This window comes from Amblyraja radiata, chromosome 19, assembly GCF_010909765.2.
Source record: "Amblyraja radiata isolate CabotCenter1 chromosome 19, sAmbRad1.1.pri, whole genome shotgun sequence".
NCBI lineage: Eukaryota > Metazoa > Chordata > Chondrichthyes > Rajiformes > Rajidae > Amblyraja > Amblyraja radiata.
Genome location: NC_045974.1, coordinates 29,009,814 through 29,035,179, shown reverse-complemented (window position 1 = coordinate 29,035,179; position 25,366 = coordinate 29,009,814). Strand labels below are relative to the sequence as shown.

The following is a 25,366-nucleotide window of genomic DNA, read 5'->3' as shown; positions in this document are numbered from 1 at the left end:
AACTTGTCAATCATCTTGTCAATGCCGACCATGATGCCCCATCTGAGTTAGTCCCATTTGCCCGCATTTGGGCACATATCACTCTAAACCATTCCTGTCCATGACTGTCCAAATGTCTTTTAAGTCTCTGTACAAAGAGTTGTCATGTTATAATTAGTTGTTATGACGTGAAAGCTGATCAGAAGGCGATTCAATAATAATTTTCAAAAGGGTATTATCTATATGTTGTAAAATTTATAGGGCTGTGAAGAAGAATGAGAGGGAAACAATTGGACAGTTTGAATAGCCAGCACATGCATGATGGGCCAAATGCCCTCCCTCTAAGATGCATCATTCTACATTCCAATTAATGTTTAGTAAAGCAGCATCAAGCGCCCTTCTTCAGCTGGTAAATCATTAGCATCTGTCAAAGTTTGCTTTATTGGAATAGCTTCCAGCGCGCTCACCGGCAAGCTGAAAATTATAAGATCCCTTTCCCTGGAACCAAATGAGCACTAAAGGCCAGGCAGCAGAAGGCTGGCATTATCAAGATGCTCCAACACATTGCAGCTCACGTGACTTTATTCCCTTGAAAGAAGATTGTGGCTTTATTCGGAAAGCACTTAGAAAGCTGCATTCTATCTTTTTTTTCCCCCCATCTCACATGGTGAAGTACAGGCAAAGAAAGATTCAATTCATTGGATATTAAATACATTTTGCACTGGCATAAGAAAAAAACAATGCCAGTGCAACACTTGAATAATTTAACATTCATGGCATTAACAAAAATCGAGTTCAATCTCTTACCATTCATTTCAGCATAAAAGTCTTTGAGCCAGTATTCAAAACCTCCTGAATGCTTTCTTGATGAAACATGAAAGGTGTAATATGTACAAGACCTTAATCAAATACTTCAGTGCCTTTTATAGTGAATTATACTTTTTCGTTCTTGCAGAACCTATACATAGGTATAAATAAAAGCCATTTCTACTAATCATTTTGACAAGCAGAAGCCATCAATTTGTTTTATATGCTTCAGAGGCAGTGTCTTGATGTCACCGTAGCTGCATACAGTTGATTCTAATCATAAGCCATATGTTTCATTTTAAAGTCCATGCACATCCCATAATCAGACTCCTATTTATTGACTATAGTTCTGCCTTCAACACCATAATCCCAATTAAATTCACCTTCAAATTCCTGAGCCCCTCTGCTACTGGATCTTTAACTTTCTGAACCACAGACCTCAATCCATGTGGTTAGGTACCAAAATATCCTCCACAATAAATCTCAACGCTGGTGCCCCATCAGAATGCGTTCTCAGCCCCTTCAATTTATTCACTATACAATCAAGAGCATGTAACTATATTCCACTCTAACTTCATTTACAAGTTTGCAGATGACATTGCCGCAATGGGCAGGATCATTAACTATGAAGTTATTAATAATAGGATATTAATAATGAGACGGAGTATGGGGAGGAGATAGAGAGCTTGGTAACATGCTGTCAAGACAATAATACTTTTACAATCTTAGCAAAATGAAGGAGCTTGGCTGAAAGCCTGGTGGAGTACACACCCCAATCAACATCAATGGTGCTGAAACGGAGATGGTTGAGAGCAAGTTTCACTAACAATTTGTCTAATAAGTTCTGTGTTTACAGACCTGTTATGCTGTGGCAGGTAAGTATTTTATTGTTCCATTTCAGTACAATTAAACAGTACTGACTCTAAACATTTGTCAATTAAAGACAATTAATTAAATGACAATTAAACAGTACTGACACTAAACGTTTGTCCTGAGCTACACATATTGAAGCCATGGCTGAAAAAGAACAGCACTGTATCTACTCCTTTAGACCCAGAAAATTAAACATGTCTCCAATGACTCTTACCAACTTCTACAGATGCACTGCAGAAATAGTACTATGGAGATGCATCACAGCTTGGTTTGGCAACAGCTCTGTCCAAGACCACAACAAACAGCAGAGAATTGTGGATTTAGCTCAGTCCATCGCACCAACCAACCTCCCCAGCATTGAATCAGTGCCTTAAGAAAGCAGCCAGCATATTCAAAGACAAGTTTCAACCTGGTCATTTCCTTTTCTCCCCTCTCTTTTCATGCAGAGATACAAAAGCTTATAAGCAAATACTATTGGATTCAGGAACAGCTTCTTCACTGCTATTTTCTGACTACTAAACAGTTCTCCCATCAACTAGGGCGTAGTCCTGAACTTCCAACCTACCTTAAGTTGGACCTTGAAGTTTTCTCTGTAACTGTAACATTATAATGTTGAAACACTATATTCTTCACTAGTATTTTTCTCTTTGTACTACCTTTGTACATGCATATGGTTTGACTGTACTCATGTATAGCATCATTTGACTGAATAGCATGCAAACAAAGTTTTTCATTCTATCTTGGTACACGTGACAATAATAAACCAACATCAAAATAATAATTATAAAGAAACAAACAATCCAAAAGCAGCCAAAGAGTCCTGTTGAAGGAAAGGATGGTACAGTGGTGCAACTGGTAGAGCCACTGCCTCACGGAGCCAAAGACAAGGGTTCGTTCCAGACCTCTGGTGCTGTCTGTGCAAAGTTTTCACATTCTCTCTGTGACATCCTTCCACATCCCAAAGACCTGCAGATTTGTAGGTTAATTGGCCTCTGTGAATCACCCTCAGTGGGTAGGGAGTGGATGCAAAAGTGGGATAACATAGAAAATTGTGCAAATAGGTGATTGACGGTTGGCATGGACTCGATGGGCCACAGGGCCTGATTCCATGCTGTATCTGTAAACTAAACTGGACTAAACTGATTAAACAAATAAGAAGTTGTGGGTTTATGAGGGGAAGGAGGAATGTGCCTGCTTGTATCAGCGTGGAATGCTTTGAGAGTAAGTATTGATTAAAGTGACCAAAAAGACCCCTTCCATGCCATATGAGAAATATAGATGAGTAGTTTGAGCCATACCGAGGTGGAATATACACTGTCCCATGCTAGACTTCTGGCAGGTTGACCTGGGTTGAAGTGATCTCAGGACAAGGCCGAGAATAGGCTGTCAATGGCCTAAACTATCTTGGGAGTACAAGAGTTGCTGGGTCCACTTAAGATGGAAATATTTAAGCAAGCAATAAGCACACCACCACACCTCTTTCAGATGAGTGGGCTGCTTGCTCAGTATTAGGTGAGATTGAAATTTGAAAATTGCTTTCAACAATACTTGGCCATCAAAACAGCAGCTGTCAATTTTAAGCAACAGAAGAGTCCAGCTGTCAATTTTAATCGCTGGCTGCTGGAATTGAGAAATACTTGAGATGTTGTTCAGAGCTTTATGTACCAAATAGTGAAAATATTGGCACAAGTGAAAATATCATTTAGGGACATGTGGTAATTGCATTACTTTCTGTTCAAAGCAGCCCCCCCACCCATTAATCTAGGGAGGGAGAAGAGACAAAATAAACCGTAAATTTTAGGATGTGTTTCTTCAATTCATTAGTCCTTTTCGTTCAGTCAGTGTCATGCCCGCCTCTACATCCAGAGTTTCAAGCCACATTCTAGGGCTCAAGCACATGGTCAAGGACAGCAGAATAAAAAGGTGTTACATTCGGAAATGGCACAGTCCGTCAAACAATACATAAGATTAGAGATACCCTGATCATGTGTCTATACACTGTAAATGGATTGATTGTAATCATGTATTGTCTTTCTGCTGACTGGTTAGCACGCAACAAAAAGTTTTTCACTGGACCTCCCTACACGTGACAATACACTAGACTAAACTGAAACTGAACTGAACTGACATTCACCCTCTTCTTTGGTCAAACTTAGCGATCACTAAACCTACTCAAATATATATTTCAAATATCCTGATCGACAACATACCCTTGGCAAACACCAACAACCTTCTCGCAAATTGATCATTTAGTGAATGATTGCTGCAGGATATTGCTGTGTGAATAATGGCTGGTGTATTAATCCATACAATAACGTATTGTATAGTAAGCGCATTTTGTGTAAAGAGTATAACGTTTTAATTATAGAAATCTTTTTGCCTTTCTTTGTTTGACAGAATCCCACATGGTACATGAAAAGATGTTTAAACTCTGAAATATAAACAGAAAATTATGGATGTATTCAGCTAGTTGGGCAGCATCATTGGAGGGGGAAACAGAGTCAACAATTGATATCAATGAGTTTTTATAAGAACTAATGAAAGGTTATTGACCTGAAACATTAACTCTGTTTCTCTCTGAGATGCTGCCTGAACCCCTCAGTTTTTACCCCACATGATCGATTCTAATGATGTAGAAAATCTTGATTGACCTTGATAAACTCTAAGAAGCTCCTATATTGATAAGCTCTACTGACATCAATTGAATAATAATAATAATAATAAGTATGTGTAGGGCGGAACTGCAGATGCTGGTTTAAACACAAAGATAGGCACACTGGTTTTTACATCCGGGGGCGCTGCATGATGGCTGCCTCTGCCTACAATCTGTTTGTTTTTCTAAGTTTTTTTTATTTTTAGTTTGTTTGAAGTATGTTTTTTTTCAGTATTTTATGTGGGGGAGGAGGATAGGGTAAGGGGTGAAACCGTTTTCAGTTACTTCCTGGCGAGGATGCGAGTCGCGTCCTCGGCCCCCTCCTCGCGGCCTACCAACTGGATTGGCGCGGCCTTTCCTGCCGGGGACCGGACCAGAGATTCAGCAGCGGTGGTGCAGCGCTGGATACATCACGGAGCAGGCGATGCCTCACCTGGGATCGCCATTTCAAGCTCCGGAGTGTTGGGTCTGCTGCATCAACATCGCAAAGCTGTGGTTTGCGGAGCTCCCAACGTGGGTGGCGCTGACCAACATCGCAGAGTCCAGGGACCCTTTGCCGAGGGCCGCCAGCGTTGAATCTCCACCCAGCTCGGCCTGTGGACTTTGGGAGCAGCGGACTCCGATAGGAAGTGGCTGATTCGGAGGTCCAGGCCACTGAGGATGTTCTTCCGTACCGACGTCGGAGTTCCATGAGAGGGGCCTGAACATCGGGACGCCCGTAGTGGCGACTGCGGGGGCTCGGGTGGCCCCGATCACGGGTGAACATCAAAGAACATCAACGAGGAGGTTGACAGAACTTTGGTGCCTTCCCTCACAGTGGGAAACTTTGATACCGCTGTGGGGATGTTTATGTTAGCGACTATCGTGTTCTGTGCTTTTATTTTTTTTTAATTTGTATTGCTGTATGGAAAAAAGCATTTTGTTGTCTCAGTACTTGTACTATGGACAATGACAATAAAGTTGAATCAAATCAAATCAAATCAAATCAAAAATCTAGAGTAACTTTGCGGAACAGGCAGCCTCACTGGCGAGAAGGAATTGGTTACTTTTCGGGTCGAGACCCTTCTTCTAATAATTCCAGTGTGACTAATTTTATGATAGGTTAATATATGTTCACTACTGCACCCGTTTTCAAGTGCTTAATTGCCTCCTGAGCCTTCAATATGGGAGCCAGGAGTATGAAATCTTTGCAGCCATAGACCATAAGTAGAAATTTGCCATCAATACCTGCAGCAAATAAAGTGTCTATCTCCTGACATCTGCATTAATCTGATGTATACACCACAAATGTCTCAATTTAGCCTTTAAAGGGGCCAGTATATCCCAGAATAAGCAAACTCTGTGTTTAAAATAAACATGCTTCAACATGGCCAGGAGGAGCACCTTTCCAGACCCCACCTTAAATCTACACAAGCCAAAGCTGACAGTGCATCATATGATTGCTGCCACAATATCACTACCTTCCCCATTTGTAACCCTAGACTTCTCCCATCACTCATGATCACCTTCCATCACCCATAGTTGATGTGCTGGCACCTCTTAATGCTACACACCAAGAGAGGGATGGTTGGATTGGTTTAAGTGGCTCTTTGTTGACCTCTGTAATGGATCAATGCTGTTGGGTTTGGAGTGTTGACCTATAGATTTGCAAGCTTGTGATTTTCCATCCACCTGGCCCAGTTGCGCCCTGCTATCTTTGCAAGAGCAACTAGGATCGGGCAATTAATATAGGCTTTGCTAACGACAATCACATTCAAAGAACTGACTTTTCAAAAGAGCCCATGATCATTTTCTTTGCACAACTGATAATAGGAGGATTTGTTTGTAATTTATAGTAAAAACATGTTTATTCAGTATTCCAAGTAACTTGAATGCATGATTGTGCAGTTTAACTGTTTGTTTAGTTTTTGTGATATTACATCTGTGCTGAAAATGCAAGTCCATTACCTTACAATGACTTACATTTACATAATGCCTTGGACATGGTGAACAATCAAGAGTGTTTCACGGGGTCATTATCAAACAGAATTCAATACTGGTAAGCCATCAGTATGTTATGTTCAAAAATGGCTTGCACAGCTCAAAATCCCAATGAAAATCAAATCCTAGCTTGGATCTCTTGCTTATCAAGATTGTGTGGGATACTCTTAGATGTGCCTGTTCTATTAAAGAAGGATCTTTGTGTTGGTTCCGCTACATCTTGGGGACATTCAAAAGCCATCCTATGGCTAATCTAATACATCTGAAGAGCAACCATCTCCCTGATGTTGACACAACAGCCAATGTGTGCACAGTAAAATCCTAAACAGCAATAACGTTTCAGTTGTTTTGAGCATCGAAGCTACAATAAAATGATTAATAAACCCAGCATCTGCCCTCTAAGAAAAAAAAATACCATCATTGTACCCAATCCCATTTTGTTTAAGTCACAAGCAGAGCAGAATGAATGAACGCGCTCTTAAAATCTTTTGAATATGTACTGGACTTACATGTACACATTTGCCAGGAAGGTCTTATCAACGCGCCTCGTTCATTAGTTTCAGTTAAGAGAATATTTTAAATCTATTTTTTGTTTGCCATAAATATCTTTATGTTCACCGACTGCCGCGGATGTTTTGTGTGATTCGGGTAAAGAAAGGGGATTATCTGTGTATCAACTCTTCCTGTCGCTTGATTTACCATATGACATACCGATAGTAGCTTATTTTTAAGTGTTGATCTGGCGTTAAGTAAGGTTTCACACAGCATCTTATCAAACCATGCAGGGGGTTCTACTTTGTAATTTCATGCAAACAACATGTTTAACATGCAGGCAGGTGCACAGCGAAACCCAGTGACTATCTCAACCTGTACGTGCTTTCCCCGTGCCGGGTTCGAATCTCGAACATGTCCCCAATTCGCCCACATTCCCTTCCGCGTTCGCACTTCTCCTGAACCAGTCGTTTAAACTATAATGTCATTTCAGTTTGGATTCTCGCCCAAGGAAGGTTTGTTAAAGGGGCTGGCGCCCGGGTTACCTCGGAATAAGAACGCCCTGCTTCCATTGTGGTATCCCTGGACTTGTACGATTCCCTCTGTAGACCCATCCAGTTCCAAAGCAGAGAAGAGGTCGATTTCCAGGGCTGGATCCACACCGAATCCTAAAACTGATATCCACCGGATGTTACTGGACTTTCGACCACCGAACCGAATGATAAAAACAAGCGTGCAAATTAAAAGCGCACCATTCTTGCTCTTAAATCCATCCGCGGTATTTGCATTAAATGTACGTGGTACAAAGATCTAATGAGCGGTGGGAAATAAAGCAAGCGCAGCTCAAAAAATATATACAGTCGTTTATTTTTAATATATTTACATTGAACTCGGGATTATATTCCAGTCAACTACTCAAATTGATTGTCTGCCAATATTCTAACGTGGCACGCGTTTCCCCAAAAGTACCTGCGATTAACTAGGGAATGGCTCTGGTTTGAAATCGTTCTTGGGTTGAATCTTTTTGCGGGATGTTAGAAGTGGGTTGATCTATCTACAGTACACGATGTTAAACCCTTCTTACTGCAATGTTGAATCCACATAATGCTAAACCTTGGCTTCTGTTACAGGATGTCAGATCCCTTGTATATCATTCTAGACTACGCTAAACCTCGCATTAATCCACGGGATATTAAATCCATCTTTCATTTAAATGATATTATACCGGGTTCAGACAGAGTGTATTCAGATCGCCGCTGATCTGTCGGGTGTTAAAACATTGATCCACAGCCGAGACGTTAATTCCTCGCGTCTATCTCGTGGATATGAAACACTATTTTTATATACAGTGCTCGTACTGGTGACAATCTATAGGGATCTAAAACTGCTCGTCCAGCTATCGGACGCCAAACACCTTGTGTACATACACTGTGCTCCATCTCTTGCTCGCCTGCCTGACATTAAATCCCCCTCTTCGCCCGTAGAATGTTAAAGTATTTATTTATTGTCAAATACCTCGTTTATCTATATAATCTCAAAGCCTCGCCACCAACCCAACGCGTTTATCATAGTCTTAACCAACTAGGTAATTAATAAAATATTAGCCCTTGTCCACCTATACAATGTTTAAAAAAAACTTGTCTCTCAACAGGCGTTCAGATGGTAAGATGATAAGACTTTTTGCTTATGCAATGTATGCCAATCCCCTGTCACTTTACAGACTGGTAACATTTTTTGATAGCCGCGGGGAAACTGAGGACATTACCTGGTGTGATGTGAACAAGTGCAAGGACTGTGCTGAAGATCGTGAATGCCATTGTGTAGAAGGGGGGTAAAAAACAAACCCTCCTAGTCCATAATATCCGTGCGCTTTCACTTCGGTGACGGCAGCTCAAAAGTGGAACAGAGCGGGATGAAATCTGCTGGTCCCGCGGTCCGGAAGATCAAACAGCCCAAAACACAGACAGTGTGAGTAGCATCGCCAAGCTGCAGAACATACTTCGCCCTGGCTTCACAGTACCGCCAGTCCCACAGTACCGCCAGCTATACGGAGAGGGAGGTCTGGAGAGAGAGTTTGATAGCTGGGGCTTTTGGTAGCGGCAGTGGCAGCGCTGGAGGATGAGAGGGTGTGTTTCAATGTCCGGGAAACTGAAGAGAGACGTCCCCCCTCCCCCCCCCCCCACAGCGTTATCTGGAGATTCTGCACCTCTTGCAACGCGCACGCACTCACACACACGCAACTGGCAGTTCAGGGCGACTTACAGCCCCTTGTGGGTTTCTTACAGGAACGAAAATCTCCTCTATCGAGCAAATGCAGGATGGACCTTTCTAAATGTATCCGGCTCCCGTGCATTAAGTGGTCCTAATCCGCCCCGATGCTCAAATTAGCTGCCACAGTTTCACAGCAGGCAGGGACTAACTACCCTTCAAATGGATTTGCTGTGAAAAGCTCTGGGAATTCAGAATGAAACATTAAAAACACCATATAAATGCAAGCTTTTCTTCTCACACCCATTGTAATGCAAAGCATTTCGAAAAACGATCGTTAATGTCTGTGGCTCCAATAGGTTATGATTTTTTTTTTGCCTGCATCATGGTGGTGGGGGTGGGGGGGGGGGGGGGGGGGGGGGGGATTCTGCCTGTAAGTTATCATCAGCAAATAAGTTATAGCAGAAACATAATAACAAAAGGCAATCTAACTCGGAGGGAAAAAAAGTAAATGAAAGTTGCCTTGCACGTTATTTCGTGTACAATGAATGCAAATATCTCTCAGCAGGCAACCGGGGGCGAACTTGATTTACTTCGAAATGAATCTACACAGTGTCTACGGTGTCAATCTCGCTTGCCATTGAAAGTCGTGATAAAGTGGGCATTTTGCAAGGCCTTGCTTGCATTTCTTAAAATAAGTACCATGTTGTTGAAACGGTTCTTATTGCAAAAGGACACGGCTTGAGATTATAGTTCTCTTCACTTTGGATAAAACGTATTCCTTGTATTTCTGTAGGCATTAGTGATAACAGCTGAGAATTATTTCCCCAAATGTGTATGATTCATATCTATATTCATTTCGAATCCAATAGGTGTTCACATAAGATGTGCGGTCTATAACTCTTGCAAACTTGAAAAGACAAAATCATTTTTTATTGCATTTTGTGGAATCGATTTTGATCCTTCCACTGAAATTCTTTCCATGTTTCTCCCCATGGTTGATGGGTATCTGGCCTACAACCATTTCATATGTCACACCCAGCCCAAAGCATAACTAACATTATTTATCACTCAGTTCTGTTTATTCCCTTCCTCTCTGGCTCTCTCAAAATGCCAGACGTTGTATTGTGTCTTCAAGGCCACTTCGCCCCTAAGAATGGGAAATCACATGATGCCACTTGGTGGCGTAGTATGTCAGTGCACTCAATTTGATGGAACTATCCATCTAATTCTCTGAGCTCTTTATTTAACAAGTTACAACACATAATCATTCAATATCCACACATAAGTATTTCAAAAGCAGCCTTGTTACACTGTATATTGATAAAATAACTAACGTTTTGCAAAATAATCTTAGTCCAAGGATGGCAAGGTGGACATTAATTTAAGATCAACAACTTTCCATTGCAATAAGAAGATTAAATCAACCTGTCTGACTCTCTCTGTACCATGCCACCAAAACACCACTTATCTTACCCATGCTTATATATAACCAACTGAGCACTAGATTACATAAGTAACAATTGCAGATTATAAATAAGAGTCATAATTCAACTGTCCCCACCTTGAGTAAGGTCTAATTTAAGTCACCATGAGATGAATTGATCGGATAGATGTACCGAGTCTCTTGCCCAAAGTATGGGGAATCAAGAACCAGAAGACATAGGTTTAAGGTGAGGGGTTTAATAAAAGCAAGAGGGGGTAACTTTTTTACAGAAAGGGCGGTTCATGTATGGAATGAGGTGCTGGAGGAGGGAGTTGAGGCAGGTACTATCACAATGTTTAAGAAACATTGAGACAGGTACATGGATAGGACAGGTTTAGAGGGATATGGGTTAAAATGCAAGCAGGTGGGACTAGTATAGGTGGGACATTTTGGTCGGTGTGGGCAATTTCAGCTGAAGGGTCTGTTCCCACATCGTATAGGAAAGAAACGGAAGAAGTTACTGCTCTTAGATCAATGCCAGAGTACAAACAAACAAAAAACTTCTACTAAACATTGTTAAGGTTGGGAGGAATATTGCTTTTAAATAACATTTTCTTTTGCGGTTGATACTAATTTATTCAAATCCAACTCCCAAGTCCTGAACTATTTTCAAATCTCTTCAATTTATGGGTAAAAGTTTCACCTTGGATTAGTGGTGCAACTCCACACACAGTGCATTCAGAAAGTATTCAGGCCCCTTCACCTTTCCCACATTTTGTTACGCTACAGCCTTATTTTAAAATGGATTAAATTCTTTTTTTTTCATCAATCTACACACAATACCCCAGAATGAAGAAACGAAAACAGGTGTTTAGAAATTTTTGCAAAGTAATGAAAAATAAATAACTGAAATATTGTCACGCAGATATTGAACCCGGCGTTCGGAAGCCGCGGTCACGTGACTCAGGAGGGGCTGTTGTTTTCGCACGGTTTTTCCCCTTGTGCACGTTAGTTCAGCGCTGACCACCGTTGTGGGCAGACGTGTCTGATAAGCCTGTATGCTGCAACTTGAACTTTTGAATAAAGATCTGTTGAAACTCCAGTAGTCGTTTCTCAGACCACTAAAATATCACATTTACGTAAGTATTCAGACCCTTTGCTATGACACTCAAAATTAAGCTTAGGTTCATCCTGTTTCCATTGATTATCCTTGAGATGTTTCGACAACTGATTGGGGGCCACCAGTGGTAAATTAAATTAATTGGACATGATTTGGAAAGGCACACACCTGTCTATATAAGGTCCCACAGTTGACAGTGCAAGTCAGAGCAAAAACCAAGCCATGAAGATGAAGGAATTGTCTGTAGACCTCCGAGACAGGATTGTGTCGAGACACAGATCTGGGGATGGGTATAAAACAATTTCTGCAGCATTGCAGGTCCCGAAGAGCACAGAGGCCTCCGTCATTCTTAAATGGAAGAACTTTGGAACCTCCAGGACTTATCATAGTCGCCCGGCCAAACTGAGCAATTGGGGAGAAGGGCCTTGGTCAGGGAGGTGACCAGGAACCCGATGGTCACTCTGACAGAGCTCCGGGGTTCCTCTGTGGAAATGGTTTAACCTTCCAGAAGGACAACTATATCTGTAGCACTCCACCAATCAGGCCTTTATGGTAGTGTGGCCAGACGGAAGCCACTCCTCAGTAAAAGGCACATGACAGTCCACTTGGTGTTTTCCAAAAGGCATGAGAATGAAGATTCTCTTGTCTGATGAAATGAAGATTGAACTCCTGGGCCTGAATGCCAAGTGCCACATCTGGAGGAAACCAGGCACCGCTCATCACCTGCCAATACCATACCTACAGTGAAGCATCGTGGTGGCAGCATCATGCTATGGGGGGGCTTTTCAGTGGCAGGAACTGGGAGACAAGTCAGGATCGAGGGAAAGATGAACGGAGCAAAGTACAGAGAGATCCTTGATGAAAACCTGCTCCAGAGCGTTCAGGACCTCAGAGTGGGGCGGAGGTTCACCTTCCAACAGGACAATTATCCTAAGCACACAGTCAGACGGCTTTGTGACAAGTCTGTGAATGTCCTTGAGTGGCCCAGCCAGAGCTCGGACTTGAATCGGACATCGAACATCGCTGGAGGGACCTGAAAATAGCTGTGCATCGACGCTCCCCATCCAACCTGACAGAGCTTGAGAGGATCTGCGGAGAAGAATGGGAGAAATTACCAAATACAGGTGTGCCAAGCTTGTAGCATCATACCCAAGGAGACTTGAGGCTGTAATCACTGCCAAAAATGCCTCAACAAAGTACTGAGAAAAGGGTCTGAATATTTATGTATATGTGATATTTCAGTTATTTATTTTTAATTACTTTGCAAAAATTTCTAAACACCTGTTTTCACTTTTTTATTATGGGGTACTGTGTGTAGATTGATGATAAAAAAAAAAGAATTTAATCCATTTTAGAATAAGGCTATAACATAACAAAATGTGAAAAAGTGAAGGGGTCTGAATATTTTCTGAATGCGCTGTACATGGTGTTGCTCCTTTGATTAATGAACTACCTACGGCTGCAATGAATAGATATTGTGGCATTCATTTCAAAAGATTGAATGACTGAGGCAGGAAGGTAATCAGAAATCTAAAGCAGAGTTGACAATACCTGACTGATTAACACATAGCCATTCTAAGCCTGTCACAAGTTCAGATCCAGAATGAGTAGTAGTTACTGTATTTTCAGGCAGCATTAACGGGCTGTCCCACTGCGCCGACCTAATTTGCGAGTTTAGAAGAGTTTGTGCTCGACTCAAACTCGCAGCATGGTTGCCAGGTGGTCCTAGGAGGTCCTAGGAGGTCACTGGAACTCTCCTTCATGTTCGAGGGAAGTTCCCGCATACTCGCAGCCTCAGTTTGGTCAAGGAACATTTTTCAGCGTGCTGAAAAATTTTCTGTGAGTAAAAATTGGTCGGCATGGTTCTTTTGAACTCGTAGTGCAGTGGAGTGGGTTCGCTAGGCAGTCGAGGTAGCCGTAGGCAATCTCCTTTGCTGACCGGGCATTTTAATTGGCTCATTGGAGCTTTCAGAACCAAGGAAAACCGACCGGTAATGTTAAATGCCCGCTAAACTTTATTAAAAGTTGTCTGGCTTCTTAAAAGGGTCTCCACTCCTTCTCCTCCCCTTCTCCCCCCCCCCCCCCCACCAACTCCGCGCTCTCCAAAGGAATTACCGTGACTGTGCCAGCCGTCTTTTACCTTCCTGTTCATCGCGGGTGTGAATTTCAGACAGCGCTCCCCAGCTTTCCCTGGCCCCCGCCTTCGCAATGTGTTTGTTTGTGTGTGTGTGTGTGTGTGCAGACAGTCGCGGTTTCATCGCAGATGGTCAATCGAGCTCGAGGTTTTTCAGGCTAGTGCCCTCGAGCTTGAAGGCGAAGACAGTCGCTGAAAAGTTGCATTAGTGGGACAGACCCTTAACTCCATCTTCGGAGTGTAACATTTATTAATTATTTTCTCATATGATTTGCAACATAGACAGACACTATTTGGCTCATCAGGTCTCTGCATTACCCCTGTCCCATCCCCAACTTATTTCCTATTCACCTATTCCCACTCACATTTCCATTGATACCCCCAAATTCTCCTCCAACCCACTGACTGAGGAAATTCAACATGTGTCCAATGACCCTTACAAACCTCTACAGATGTACCGTGACAAGCCTAGTGTCAGGTTGCATCACAGCTTGATTTGGAACCAGCTCTGCCCAAAACTGCAAGAAATTTCAGAGTTGTGGATGTACCCAGTCCGTCACACAGACCAGACTTCCACCATTGACTACATCTACACTTCACGCTGCCTCAAAAGAGCAGCCAACATAATCAAAGGCTAGTCCCACCCCGTTCATTCCTTGCTCTCTGCTCCCATCCAGCAACAGGTACAGAAGCTTGAAAACAAGCACTACCAGACACAGAAACAGCTTCTGAATGTTTCTTCCATTAGCTAGGGGACCTCCAATTGACCTCCACCCGGTTGTGTACATTAGACTTTGTCTATGGAACTGATGCACAACAGTGCTGAGAACTATATTCTGTACTCTGTATCTTCCCCTTTGCTCTACCTATTGTATTGGAGTTTGACTTGATTGTATTTATGAATGGTATGTTCATATTGAATGGCGGTGCAGGCTCGAAGGGCCGAATGGCCTACTCCTGCACCTATTTTCCATGTTTTCTATGTTTCTATGTGCGATCTTTTCGGATAGCATGCAAAACAAAGCTTTTCACTGTACCTCAGTACACATAACAGTAATAAACCTAAGGTACACAAAATTGCTGGGGAAACTCAGCGGGTGCAGCAGCATCTATGGAGCGAAGGAAATAGGCGACGTTTCGGGCCGAAACCCTTCTTCAGACTGATGGGGGGTGGGAGAAAGAAGGAAAAGGGGAGGAGCCCGAGGGCGGGCGGATGGGAGGGTGGGAGGAGACAGCTAGAGGGTTAAGGAAGGGGAGGAGACAGCAAGGGCTAGCAAAATTGGGAGAATTCAATGTTAATGCCATAAGGACGCAAGGTCCCCAGACGGAATATGAGGTGCTGTTCCTCCAATTTCCGCTGTTGCTCACTCTGGCAATGGAGGAGACCCAGGACAGAGAGGTCGGATTGGGAATGGGAGGGGGAGTTGAAGTGCTGAGCCACCGGGAGTTCAGGTAGGTTTTTGCGGACTGAGCGGAGGTGTTCGGCGAAACGATCGCCCAACCTACGCTTGGTCTCCCCGATGTAAATCAGCTGACATCTAGAGCAGCGGATGCAGTAGATGAGGTTGGAGGAGATACAGGTGAACCTTTGTCGCACCTGGAACGACTGCTTGGGTCCTTGAATGGAGTCGAGGGGGGAGGTGAAGGGACAGGTGTTGCATTTCTTGCGGTTGCAACGGAAAGTGCCCGGGGAGGGGGTGGTGCGGGAGGGAAGGGAAGAATTGACGAGGGAGTTGCGGAGGGAGCGGTCTTTGCGGAAGGCAGACATGGGGGGAGATGGGAAGATGTGGCGAGTGGTGGGGTCACGTTGGAGGTGGCGGAAATGGCGGAGGATTATGCGTTGTATTTGGCGGCTAATGGGGTGAAAGGTGAGGACCAGAGGGACTCTGCCCTTGTTGCGAGTGCGGGGATGGGGAGAGAGAGCAGTGTTACGGGGTATGGATGAGACCCTGGTGTGAGCCTCATCTATGGTGGCGGAGGGGAATCCCCGTTCCCTGAAGAACGAGGACATTTCCGATGCCCTGGTGTGGAATGTCTCATCCTGGGAACAGATGCGGCGTAGGCGGAGGAATTGGGAGTAGGGGATGGAGTCTTTAGAGGGGGCAGGGTGGGAAGACGTGTAGTCCAGATAGCCATGTGAGTCAGTGGGTTTGTAATGTATGTCGGTCAGGAGTCTGTCCCCTGCGATGGAGATGGTGAGGTCAAGGAATGGTAGGGAAGTGTCGGAAATCGTCCAGGTGTATTGGAGTGCCGGATGGAAGTTGGTGGTGAAGTGGATGAAGTCAGTCAGTTGTGTGTAGGTGCAGGAGGTGGCCCCAAAGCAGTCGTCAATGTAACGGAGGTAGAGGTCGGGGATGGGGCCCTGGTACGTCTCGAACAAGGATTGTTCGACGTACCCGACAAAGAGGCAGGCGTAGCTGGGGCCCATGCGTGTGCCCATAGCTACGCCTTGTGTTTGGAGGAAATGGGAGGAGTCAAATGTGAAGTTGTTGAGGGTGAGGACCAACTCCGCTAAGCGGAGGAGAGTGTCAGTGGCTGGGTATAGGTTGCTCCTCTGGTCGAGGAAGAACCGGAGGGCTCCGAGGCCATCCTGGTGGGGGATGGAGGTGTAGAGTGACCGGACATCCATGGTGAAGATGAGGGGGTGAGGGCCCAGAGAGTGGAATGCGTGGAGGCGGCGGAGAGTGTCTGAGGTGTCTAGAACATAGGTGGGGAAAGATTTGACCAAGGGGGATAGGATGGAGTCAAGGTATGTGGAGATGAGTTCGGTGGGGCACGAACACGCAGAGACAATGGGTCTGCCGGGAGAACCGGGTTTGTGGATTTTGGGGAGAAGGTAAAAACGGGCCGTGCGGGGCTGGGGAACGATGAGGTTGGAAGCTTGGTCGGGCAGGGCGTGGGAATTGATGAAGTCGGTGATGGTGCTAGAAATGGTGGCCTGGTGCTCGTCAGTGGGGTCATGGTCCAAGGGTAAGTAGGAGGAGGTGTCCGAGAGTTGGCGCGTGGCCTCAGCTTTATAGAGATCGACGCGCCAGACTACCACGGCACCTCCCTTGTCGGCTGGTTTGATGACCCAATCTGGGTTTTTGCGGAGTGATTCAATGGCAGTGCGTTCAGCGGGGGAAAGATTAGAGTGAGACAGGGGAGTGGAGAAGTTGAGGCGGTTGACGTCGCGGCGGCAGTTCTGGATAAAGAGCTGGAAAAACCTAAACCATCTGGTGCATAACTTTTTAATAATGCAACATGAACGCTGGAAAAATTATAAAGAATTTACCTGAAAATTATAACAGTTCAGCTAGTGTTATCATTTAGATGGGCAGCTAATAGTCAGCTAATAAATAATGTAAGAAATGCCTGAAGAGTTGGAACAGTTTCATGGAACTAGAGCCAACCGTACCAGGCACCAAAACCAAACACCAGATGGCACAAGGCCACCACCTGCCTTGTACTAACTGGAAAGCCCTAAACTGCCTCCGCACTGGAGTGGGACATCGTGGACTCAACCTGAAGAAGTGGCGTCTCTCGAACTCTGACAAGTGCAACTGTGGAGAGGTACAGACAATGGTCCACCTACTCACTTGTGTCAGAGAGCCATGCACTGCGGACGATCTCTGTAGAGGCACAGATGTGGCACTGGCTGTGGCAAAGCGATGGCAGAACGTCGTCTGACACGCGAGCAAAAAATTGATTCATAATATTGGAATGGTGACATTCCAGTCAAAGAGGAATTGCATTTTGTTGGTACTCAGTGTATAACACCAGTAAAAACTGACCTGAGAGGAGTTGCTTCTTTTTAGTTTAGTTTAATTTAGAGATACACCGTGGAAATGGGCTCTTCAGCCCATCGAGTCCTTGCTGTACACTAGTTCTATCCTACACTCTGGAGATAATTTACAGAAGCCAATAAACCTACAAACCCACACGCCTTTGGAATATGGGTGAAAACTGGAGCACCTGGAGAAAACCCGCGTGGTCACAGGGAGAATGTGCAAATTCCTTACAGACAGCACCTGTAGCCAGGATCGAACCGTGGTCTCAGGCGCTGTAAGGCAGCAACTCTACTGCTGCACACTTGTCAATATGCATCTAAGTAAGTTTATAACATTTATCAAAAAGAAACAAGATGACATCTTTATTCATTTCATTAGTTAAAACAAGTGTAGGGAAGGTATTTTTGTTCTCTTATTTAATTTGTGATTATTTATTTTTAAGTTCTACTTATTTGATTCCATGTAGACTGCTAAAATGCAGCTTCAGTTCTGAAACCCACCATCTTGCAGAGTACATTTTCCACCCTCTTAATATGATTGCATCTTCCTGCTTTATCACCAGAATAATAGGCTGAGCATAAGACTCAATAAAAATCATGCACAGAAGCAAAGCACAAGAAATAAGTTGACAGAATCCCTCCGTTAAATCAAACATGAGAGGTTCTGTCAAATAAGTGATTAATTTTTCTCTGCTAAAACAATTACTGTAATTTTTTCTCAGCGCCAAGGGATTCTATGAAATCTCACATATAATTGGGGAAATTGAGATGGATCCAATGTCTTCACTGTCGTAATTATGGATTCCAGTAACCACATTCTCCTCCTCTAATTACTGACACTTTCGATGTTTCATTTTTCATTCTCCATTTCATTAATTATTGTTATTTCCTAATGAGTTACTGTGATATATAGATGTCGGTGTCTTGATAGGGAACAAGCACAAAAGAAATCCGGGCTTTATAATCTGTGGTAATCTCTTGATCTTTTTTTTCCTGCATATTGTAGTCTCTGGAAATAAAATAGCTATAAATCAAATTAGTAACTCCTCATGCAAATGTGCAAACCATTTCCAATGAATCTGAATTACTTCACAAAACTAGGACAAATAGATTTCATTTTTTTTTTTTGGTAAAATAAATATATAGCAGCTGCAGAAACTTCTTGTTTATTTTTATTTATTTTATTTAAAATCAAGAGGAAAAACATATCACTCAATTGTCAAGTTGGATTGTAGCATCTTTTGGATTCACAAATAATAGATCAGTAAAGGTATTACCTTTAATTTAAATGGTATTAATCTGAAATCTGCAGCACCACTGATAATTTACAAGAGGTTGACATATCCCAAAATCCATCTGATTGGGTGAAATGAACTGGCCCATCTTTATGCCGAGCACCCTTCAGGTCACCTCGATAAATTCCAATTTGTTTCAGTTCCACATATGTAAAGATGGAATGCTGCCACAAGTGAGGAGATAATAAATCAGAGGAACTGGAGGTGAAGAATAGTGTCAAAGCCGAGAGGTTTCAGGTCCAGAAACAGTAACAACATGAAATTGCTTGTACAACTCTCCCAAACATGTGAGCAGAAAGACAACTGGTAATTGAAGAAATACGCTTGAGGCCATTTGTCTGTCTGACAGCGTTGATAATCCATTGGCCACTCTGCCAGTGTCCTGCTGTTGCCATTTAACCTGGACTGCAGCCGCTCACAATTAGAGAAATAACAGGAAGTGGACTGAGGAAATATTTTTCTTTCATTTCATTTACTTGCAAGTGATGTTGCCATCGCTAGCATGTCAAGATTTAACATCATCACTAATTACCTTCAACATGTCAGTAGTGAACTAGCTTCCTGAACTGCTGCAGTCCTTGCACTGAAAGGGTGTCCACTTAAAATGGATACACAGCAAAGAAACAAGCCATTTGTCTCCACCAGTTCTTGTCAGCATTCACACTTTATTTGAGTCTCTTCCTCTATGTCCTCATCTAAATTTATCAAAGCAACCTCAAACAATCTCCCTGATGTACTAGTGGCCAGAGGATCTAGGGTGATGGAGGAACTGAAGGAAATTCACATTAGACAGGAAATGGTGCTGGGTAGATTGATGGGACTGAAGGCTGATAAATCCCCAGGGCCTGATGGTCTGTATCCTAGGGTACTTAAGGAAGTGGCTCTAGAAATCGTGGGTGCAATGGTGATAATTTTTCCAATGTTCTATAGATTCAGGATCAGTTCCTGTGGATTAGAGGGTAGCTAATGTTATACCACTTTTTAAGAAAGGCAGGAGAGAGAAAACAGGGAATTATAGACCAGTTAGAAGAGGAGGGAAGAGACAGTAACCCTAAGATTTTTGCCTCCACCACAGTGAGGAGGTGCTTGGAGGATACACTGTGGTGGATGTTAATTTGTGTTTATTGTTGTTTATTATTGTATGATTGTATGTATGACTGCAGGCACGAAATTTCGTTCAGACCGTAAGGTCTGAATGACAATAAAGGTATTCAATTCAATTCAATTCAATTCAACATGGGTGGTGGGGAAGATGCTGGAGTCAATTATAAAAGATGAAATAGTGGCACATTTGGATAGCATTAGCAGGGTCGGTCCGAGTCAGCATGGATTTACAAATGGAAAATCATGCTTGGCTAGTCTTCTGGAATTTTTTGAGTATGTAACTAGGAAAATGGAAAGGGGAGAGCCAGTGGATGTAGTGTACCTGGACTTTCAGAAAGCATTTGATAAGGTCCCACATAGGAGATTAGTGGGTAAAATTAGAGCACATGGAATTGGGGGTAGGTTGCTGACATGGATAGAAAATTGGTTGGCAGACAGGAAACAAAGGGTAGGGATTAACGGGTCCCTTTCAGAATGATGGCAGTGACTAATGGGGTACTGCAAGGCTCGGTGCTGGGACCGCAGCTATTTACAATATACATCAATGATTTAGATGAAGGGATTCAAAGCAACATTGGCAAATTTGCAGATGTCACGAAGCTGGGTGGCAGTGTAAACTGTGAGGAGGATGCTATGAGGATGCAGGGTGACTTGGACATGTTGGGTGAGTGGGCAGATGCATGACAGATGCAGTTTAATGTGAATATATGAGAGGTTATCCACTTTGGTGGCAAAAACAGGAAGGAAGATTATTATCTAAATGGTGTCAAGTTGGGAAACGGGGTCCTTGTTCATCAGTCACTGAAAGTAAGCATGCAGGTACAACAGGCAGTGAAGAAAGCGAATGGCATGTTGGCCTTCATAACAAGAGGAGTTGAGTATTGGAGCAAATAGGTCATTCTGCAGTTGTACAGAGCCCTAGTAAGACCACACCTGGAGTATTGTGTGCAGTTTTGGCCTCTAAATTTGAGGAAGGACATTCTTGCTATTGAGGGAGTGCAGCGTAGTTTCACAAGGTTAATTCCCAGGATGGCGGGACTGTCATATGTTGATAGAATGGAGCGGCTGGGCTTGTATACTCTGGAATTTAGGAAGAGAGGGGATCTTATTGAAACATACAAGATTATCAGGGGTTTGGACATGCTAGAGGCTGGAAACATGTTCCCGATATTGGGGAGTCCAGAACCGGGGCCACAGTTTAAGAATAAGGGGTAAACCATTTAGAACGGAGATAAGGAAATACTTTTTCACACAGGAGTCTGTGGAATTCTCTGCCTCAGAGGGCGGTGGAGGCCAGTGCTGTGGATGCTTTAGAGGGAGTTAGATAGAGCTCTTAAAGATAGCGGAGTCAAGGGGTATGGGGAGAAGGCAGAAACGGGGTACTGATTGTGGATGATCAGCCATGATCACATTGAATGGCGGTGCTGGCTCGAAGGACCAAATGGCCTACTGCTGCACCTATTGTCTATTGTCTATTGTATATTGTCTATCCCTTACTCTCTCATACTCTTGCCAGTCTCGCCTTAAATGTATCTATATTACGGACTTCACCACTCCCTACAGTAATCAGTTTGCTCTGAATCGCCAAGTGGATTCTGGATGACTAGTTTATAATGATATCCTCAAATTATGCTCTTTCACACCAGTGGAAGCATTTTCTTGGTTTCCACTCTATCAAAGCCCTTCTATGTTTCAAATACCTCTTTTAGGTCATTGCTCAACCTTATCTCTGGAGAGATTGATTAGATCACCTATTCTTTTTCTCCAGAGATGCTGCTTGACCCGCTGAGTTACTCCAGTTTTTTGTGTCTGTCTTCGGTTTAAACAAGCATCTGCAGTTCCTCCCTATCACTGGCCAAGCTTTGCCCAACTCTCTTTTAAATTCTCCCCCCACCCTTACTGACGAGGAACACAAAATGCTGGAGTAACTCAGGCAGCATCTCTGGCGAGAAGGAATGGGTGATGTTTCGGGTCGAGACCCTTCTTCAGACTGATGTCAGGGAAGAGGGGGATACATAGATAAGGAAGTGTAAGGTGTGAAAGCAGGACAAAGGGAATGGAGATGAAGGAAAATGTAGAATGGATCATTGTTAGCTGGGAGAAGGTAACAACAAAGCAAACAGAGATAAAATGTAATCAGAGACAGTAAGACTGGTCAGAGAACTGAGAAGGAGGTGGGATGGAGAGAAAGGGAAAGCAATGGTTACTTGAAGTTCGAGAAGTCGATGTTCATACTGCTGGGGTGTAAGCTGCCCAAGCGAAATATGAGGTGCTGTTCCTTATATTACTGAAGAGGGATTTTGACCCAAGACATTGTCTATCCATTCCCTCCACAGAAGTAGCCTGGCCCCTTGAGTTCCTCCAGCACATTGTTTTATTTTGCCAGTACCTTATTTAGTTGCATGAACCAACACCCATTGAAGTTGGCATTAGGTTCTTGCTTAAAATATAAATAGAAAGCTGGAAGGTACACAAAATTGCTGGAGGAACTCAGCGGGTGCAGCAGCATCTATAGAGCGAAGGAAATAGGCGACGTTTCGGGCCGAAACCCTTCTTCAGACAGCTGCATGTTGTCTGCAAGACAGGTATTATCTTTGGAGAGTGAAACTGAGTTAACGTTTCAGATCAATGAAACTAGGTGCTTAGCTCATCGAGGAACACTTTGGCAGTTTTCTTGTCAGCTTGACTTGGAAACTGCACAGCTGTTGCGTGGCCCATTAGCAAACCACTGAAATTGTTATTTTATCCACTTGTGGTCAGTATTTGAAGTGCTACAGGACTGAAATTAGAAAGCTAAGCAGCACATTTATTCTTATTTACAAGCACAGCTGCAAGAACCATCTTCAGACTCCTTACGACAGTGTGATCACTTGTGAAGTCTTCCCTTTCATCAACATTATGTTTGACAAAATAAACTTTATTCAGAATAAAAAATATAATCAGGTCGATGAGGTGAAACTTTTCTCGGATTCACTGATGATGGACAGAGAGGAAGGCGAATAGAGTTCAGACCTCAGCTCACTCTGTTACTGTAGAGGAGAACCCATCCTAGAATACCCAATGTGGCATGGAAGCAAAGGAACTGGTTTCCCTTCAACCAAGCAATTAATGTATACGCCATCGACCATTATACTTCTTTTCAGCCAATGGTGCAAGGCATGAATTTCACACAACAGACCATGACATCTCAATGCACAGTGTGCCCCTTGTGACTGTGCCTGGTCAACAAAGGCCATAGATTCTAATCAATGAATAGTATAACTTTCAAAAGTATATTCAGTATTCAGATGTGGTAAAAAAAAAATGTGCATATATATGTCTGCTGTATGAAATGTGCATGGGCTTATTATGGATGGAGCATGGTCTGTGTGCATGCCTGTGTGTGCGTGTGCGTGTGCGTGTGCGTGTGCGTGCGTGCGTGTGCGTTTGTGTACGTGTGTGTGTGTGTGTGCGTGTATGTGTGTGTGTGTGTGTGTGTGTGTGTGTGTGTGTGTGTGTGTGTGTGCATGCGTGTGTGTGCATGCTTATGTGATGTGTGTGTGTGTGTGCATGCGTGTATGAATTTGTACATCTATTCCTAGAGGTTTTAGAGATCTCAGTGCATTTTGAAGTCTTTCATGATGGTTTGATTTTTGGCTTAGTGTTACAAAGTTCTTACTGTACAGCCCATTTCACTTTCAAGTGCAAGTAGGAGTCTGCAAAACCTATGAGGCTTTCACCATATTGACTCAGCTGCTCTCTCTGTTCCAACCCTCACTCCCCAAAACCAGTGCTTCATCGAACAGCAAAGGACAGCTGTGCCAGCTACTGCAGCACCTGTGGTGCCCAAACTTGGAAGAATTTTTGGATGACCCCAAAGCCAGAATTTTGAGAAATCTGCATAACATCCTAAAGATAATAATTGTCTTAACTTATTTCATAAGGACGCGTGCAACAACAATCTCAAAACTTATATCCATATTTCATAGCTTGACTAAATTCTGTATTCACAAAGGCATTTTATAATTTTCTTGTTAGCTTGTGTTAGTGCAGTCATCACTGTAGTGATACTAGACATCTCTTTTGCAACATTCTGTTTTAAATGTGCTTTCCCTGGAGCCTTTGTCAAGTATCCAACAATATTTATGACTGCAATCATTTCATAGCATTTCACAATTAAGCCTCGAAGCATTTTATGTGTATATTTTGTTCTGCTGCATTATTGTGTTGTAAATTGCAATGCCTGATCCATGGAATTAATAGATGAAACAATTTCTTACATAAACCTTCAAATCATTTGCACTTAATGGATACAATGCACATCAGGATCATTAGAAACCCTTGTCTTGACAACTCTGTACTGTAGATGAATCTCTAAGCAGCTCTTGAATAAAGGAAGTACTGCAATGATGAAGTAGCTAAGGCACAAACTTAGAAAAGAGAGCCATCTAGAGCAAAAAAAAAGAAACTGCTGATAATTTTGTGTTGGAGCACACAGAAATATTAATTGGAGGGCATTCTAGTATGTGTGTCCTCTGTCAGTAAGTCAAAGTTAGCTCTTCAGTAAGTAATTTTTCCTCAGATTTCGATGATATATTCTGACAGGCATTCCGTTCCTGCTGAATTATTTTCATGTTCCTGGGAACGATTATATGAAACTGAAAAACAAAATTTCAATCTTAGCTGAAGGTAAAGAAAATCACTTCTTTGTTCATGGGGCCATCTGGTGGCTGTGTGGCCAGCTTACAGGCAGATGAATGATGACATTTATGTCTTAAATGTGTGTCTTCTTTTGCAGCTTTATGCCAGGACCAGGGCAATGACTTATGCGTAGTAAGGAACTGCAGATGCTGGTTTACACCAAAGATAGACACAAAAAACATGGATAGGTGACGTTTCATGTTCAGACTATGAAGAAGGGTCCCTGACCGGAAACGTCACCTATCCAAGGTACATATTATATATATATTTTTTTTAAATGATGAGTCAACAGTTTTGAATCGCAAAAAGTGACCGTTATGTACTGTTTATATTTCAGTCTCCACCCAGACATCTCGAACCTGACATCCTGCTAGCTTCACTGCTTTTATCTGTTCATTATCACTTCTTCCACAGCCAACAATGGACCATTGTGGGCTCCACCTTTCCTAGGTCATCAGTGCCGGCTCTGATCCTTTTCATACCTCAAGTGTCCCTCTCCCCTGACTCTCAGTCTGAAGAAAGGTCTCAACCTGAAACATCACCTGTTCCTTTTCTCCATAGATGCTGCCTGACCAGCTGAGTTACTCCAGCTCTTCGTGCAGTTCCTTGTCATTATAGTCGGTACCTTGATTTTTCAACAAATAAAACACTATAAAAAAGCATGTCACTTCCCCGAACAATAATTTCACATACAACACCATGACATACAAATTAAAGTTCATCATTCTATAATCGATAGATTTCTGTCACAGAAAATGATCAAATAGCTAAGATTTGGTTCCTTAAAAGCAGAAGAAAAAGAAAACTATGTAAGGGTGAGGAATCACAAACATACAATTAAGAGTA

The 25,366-nt window shown here is 43.0% G+C and overlaps 1 protein-coding gene across 1 annotated transcript in view; it reads right to left on the bottom strand.

Moving 5' to 3' along the window:
- nell2 (neural EGFL like 2) overlaps positions 1-8,965 on the bottom strand; it is a 257,810-nt gene extending 248,845 nt beyond the window's left edge. The window contains exons 1-2 of the mRNA XM_033038138.1: positions 8,550-8,965; positions 7,330-7,458 (exon numbers count right to left, since the gene is read on the bottom strand). Of these exons, the coding sequence (XP_032894029.1) occupies positions 7,330-7,458; positions 8,550-8,601 (181 nt within the window). The 5' untranslated portion in view covers positions 8,602-8,965. The remainder of the gene's footprint in view (positions 1-7,329; positions 7,459-8,549) is intronic.
- Positions 8,966-25,366: the final 16,401 nt, after the last annotated feature.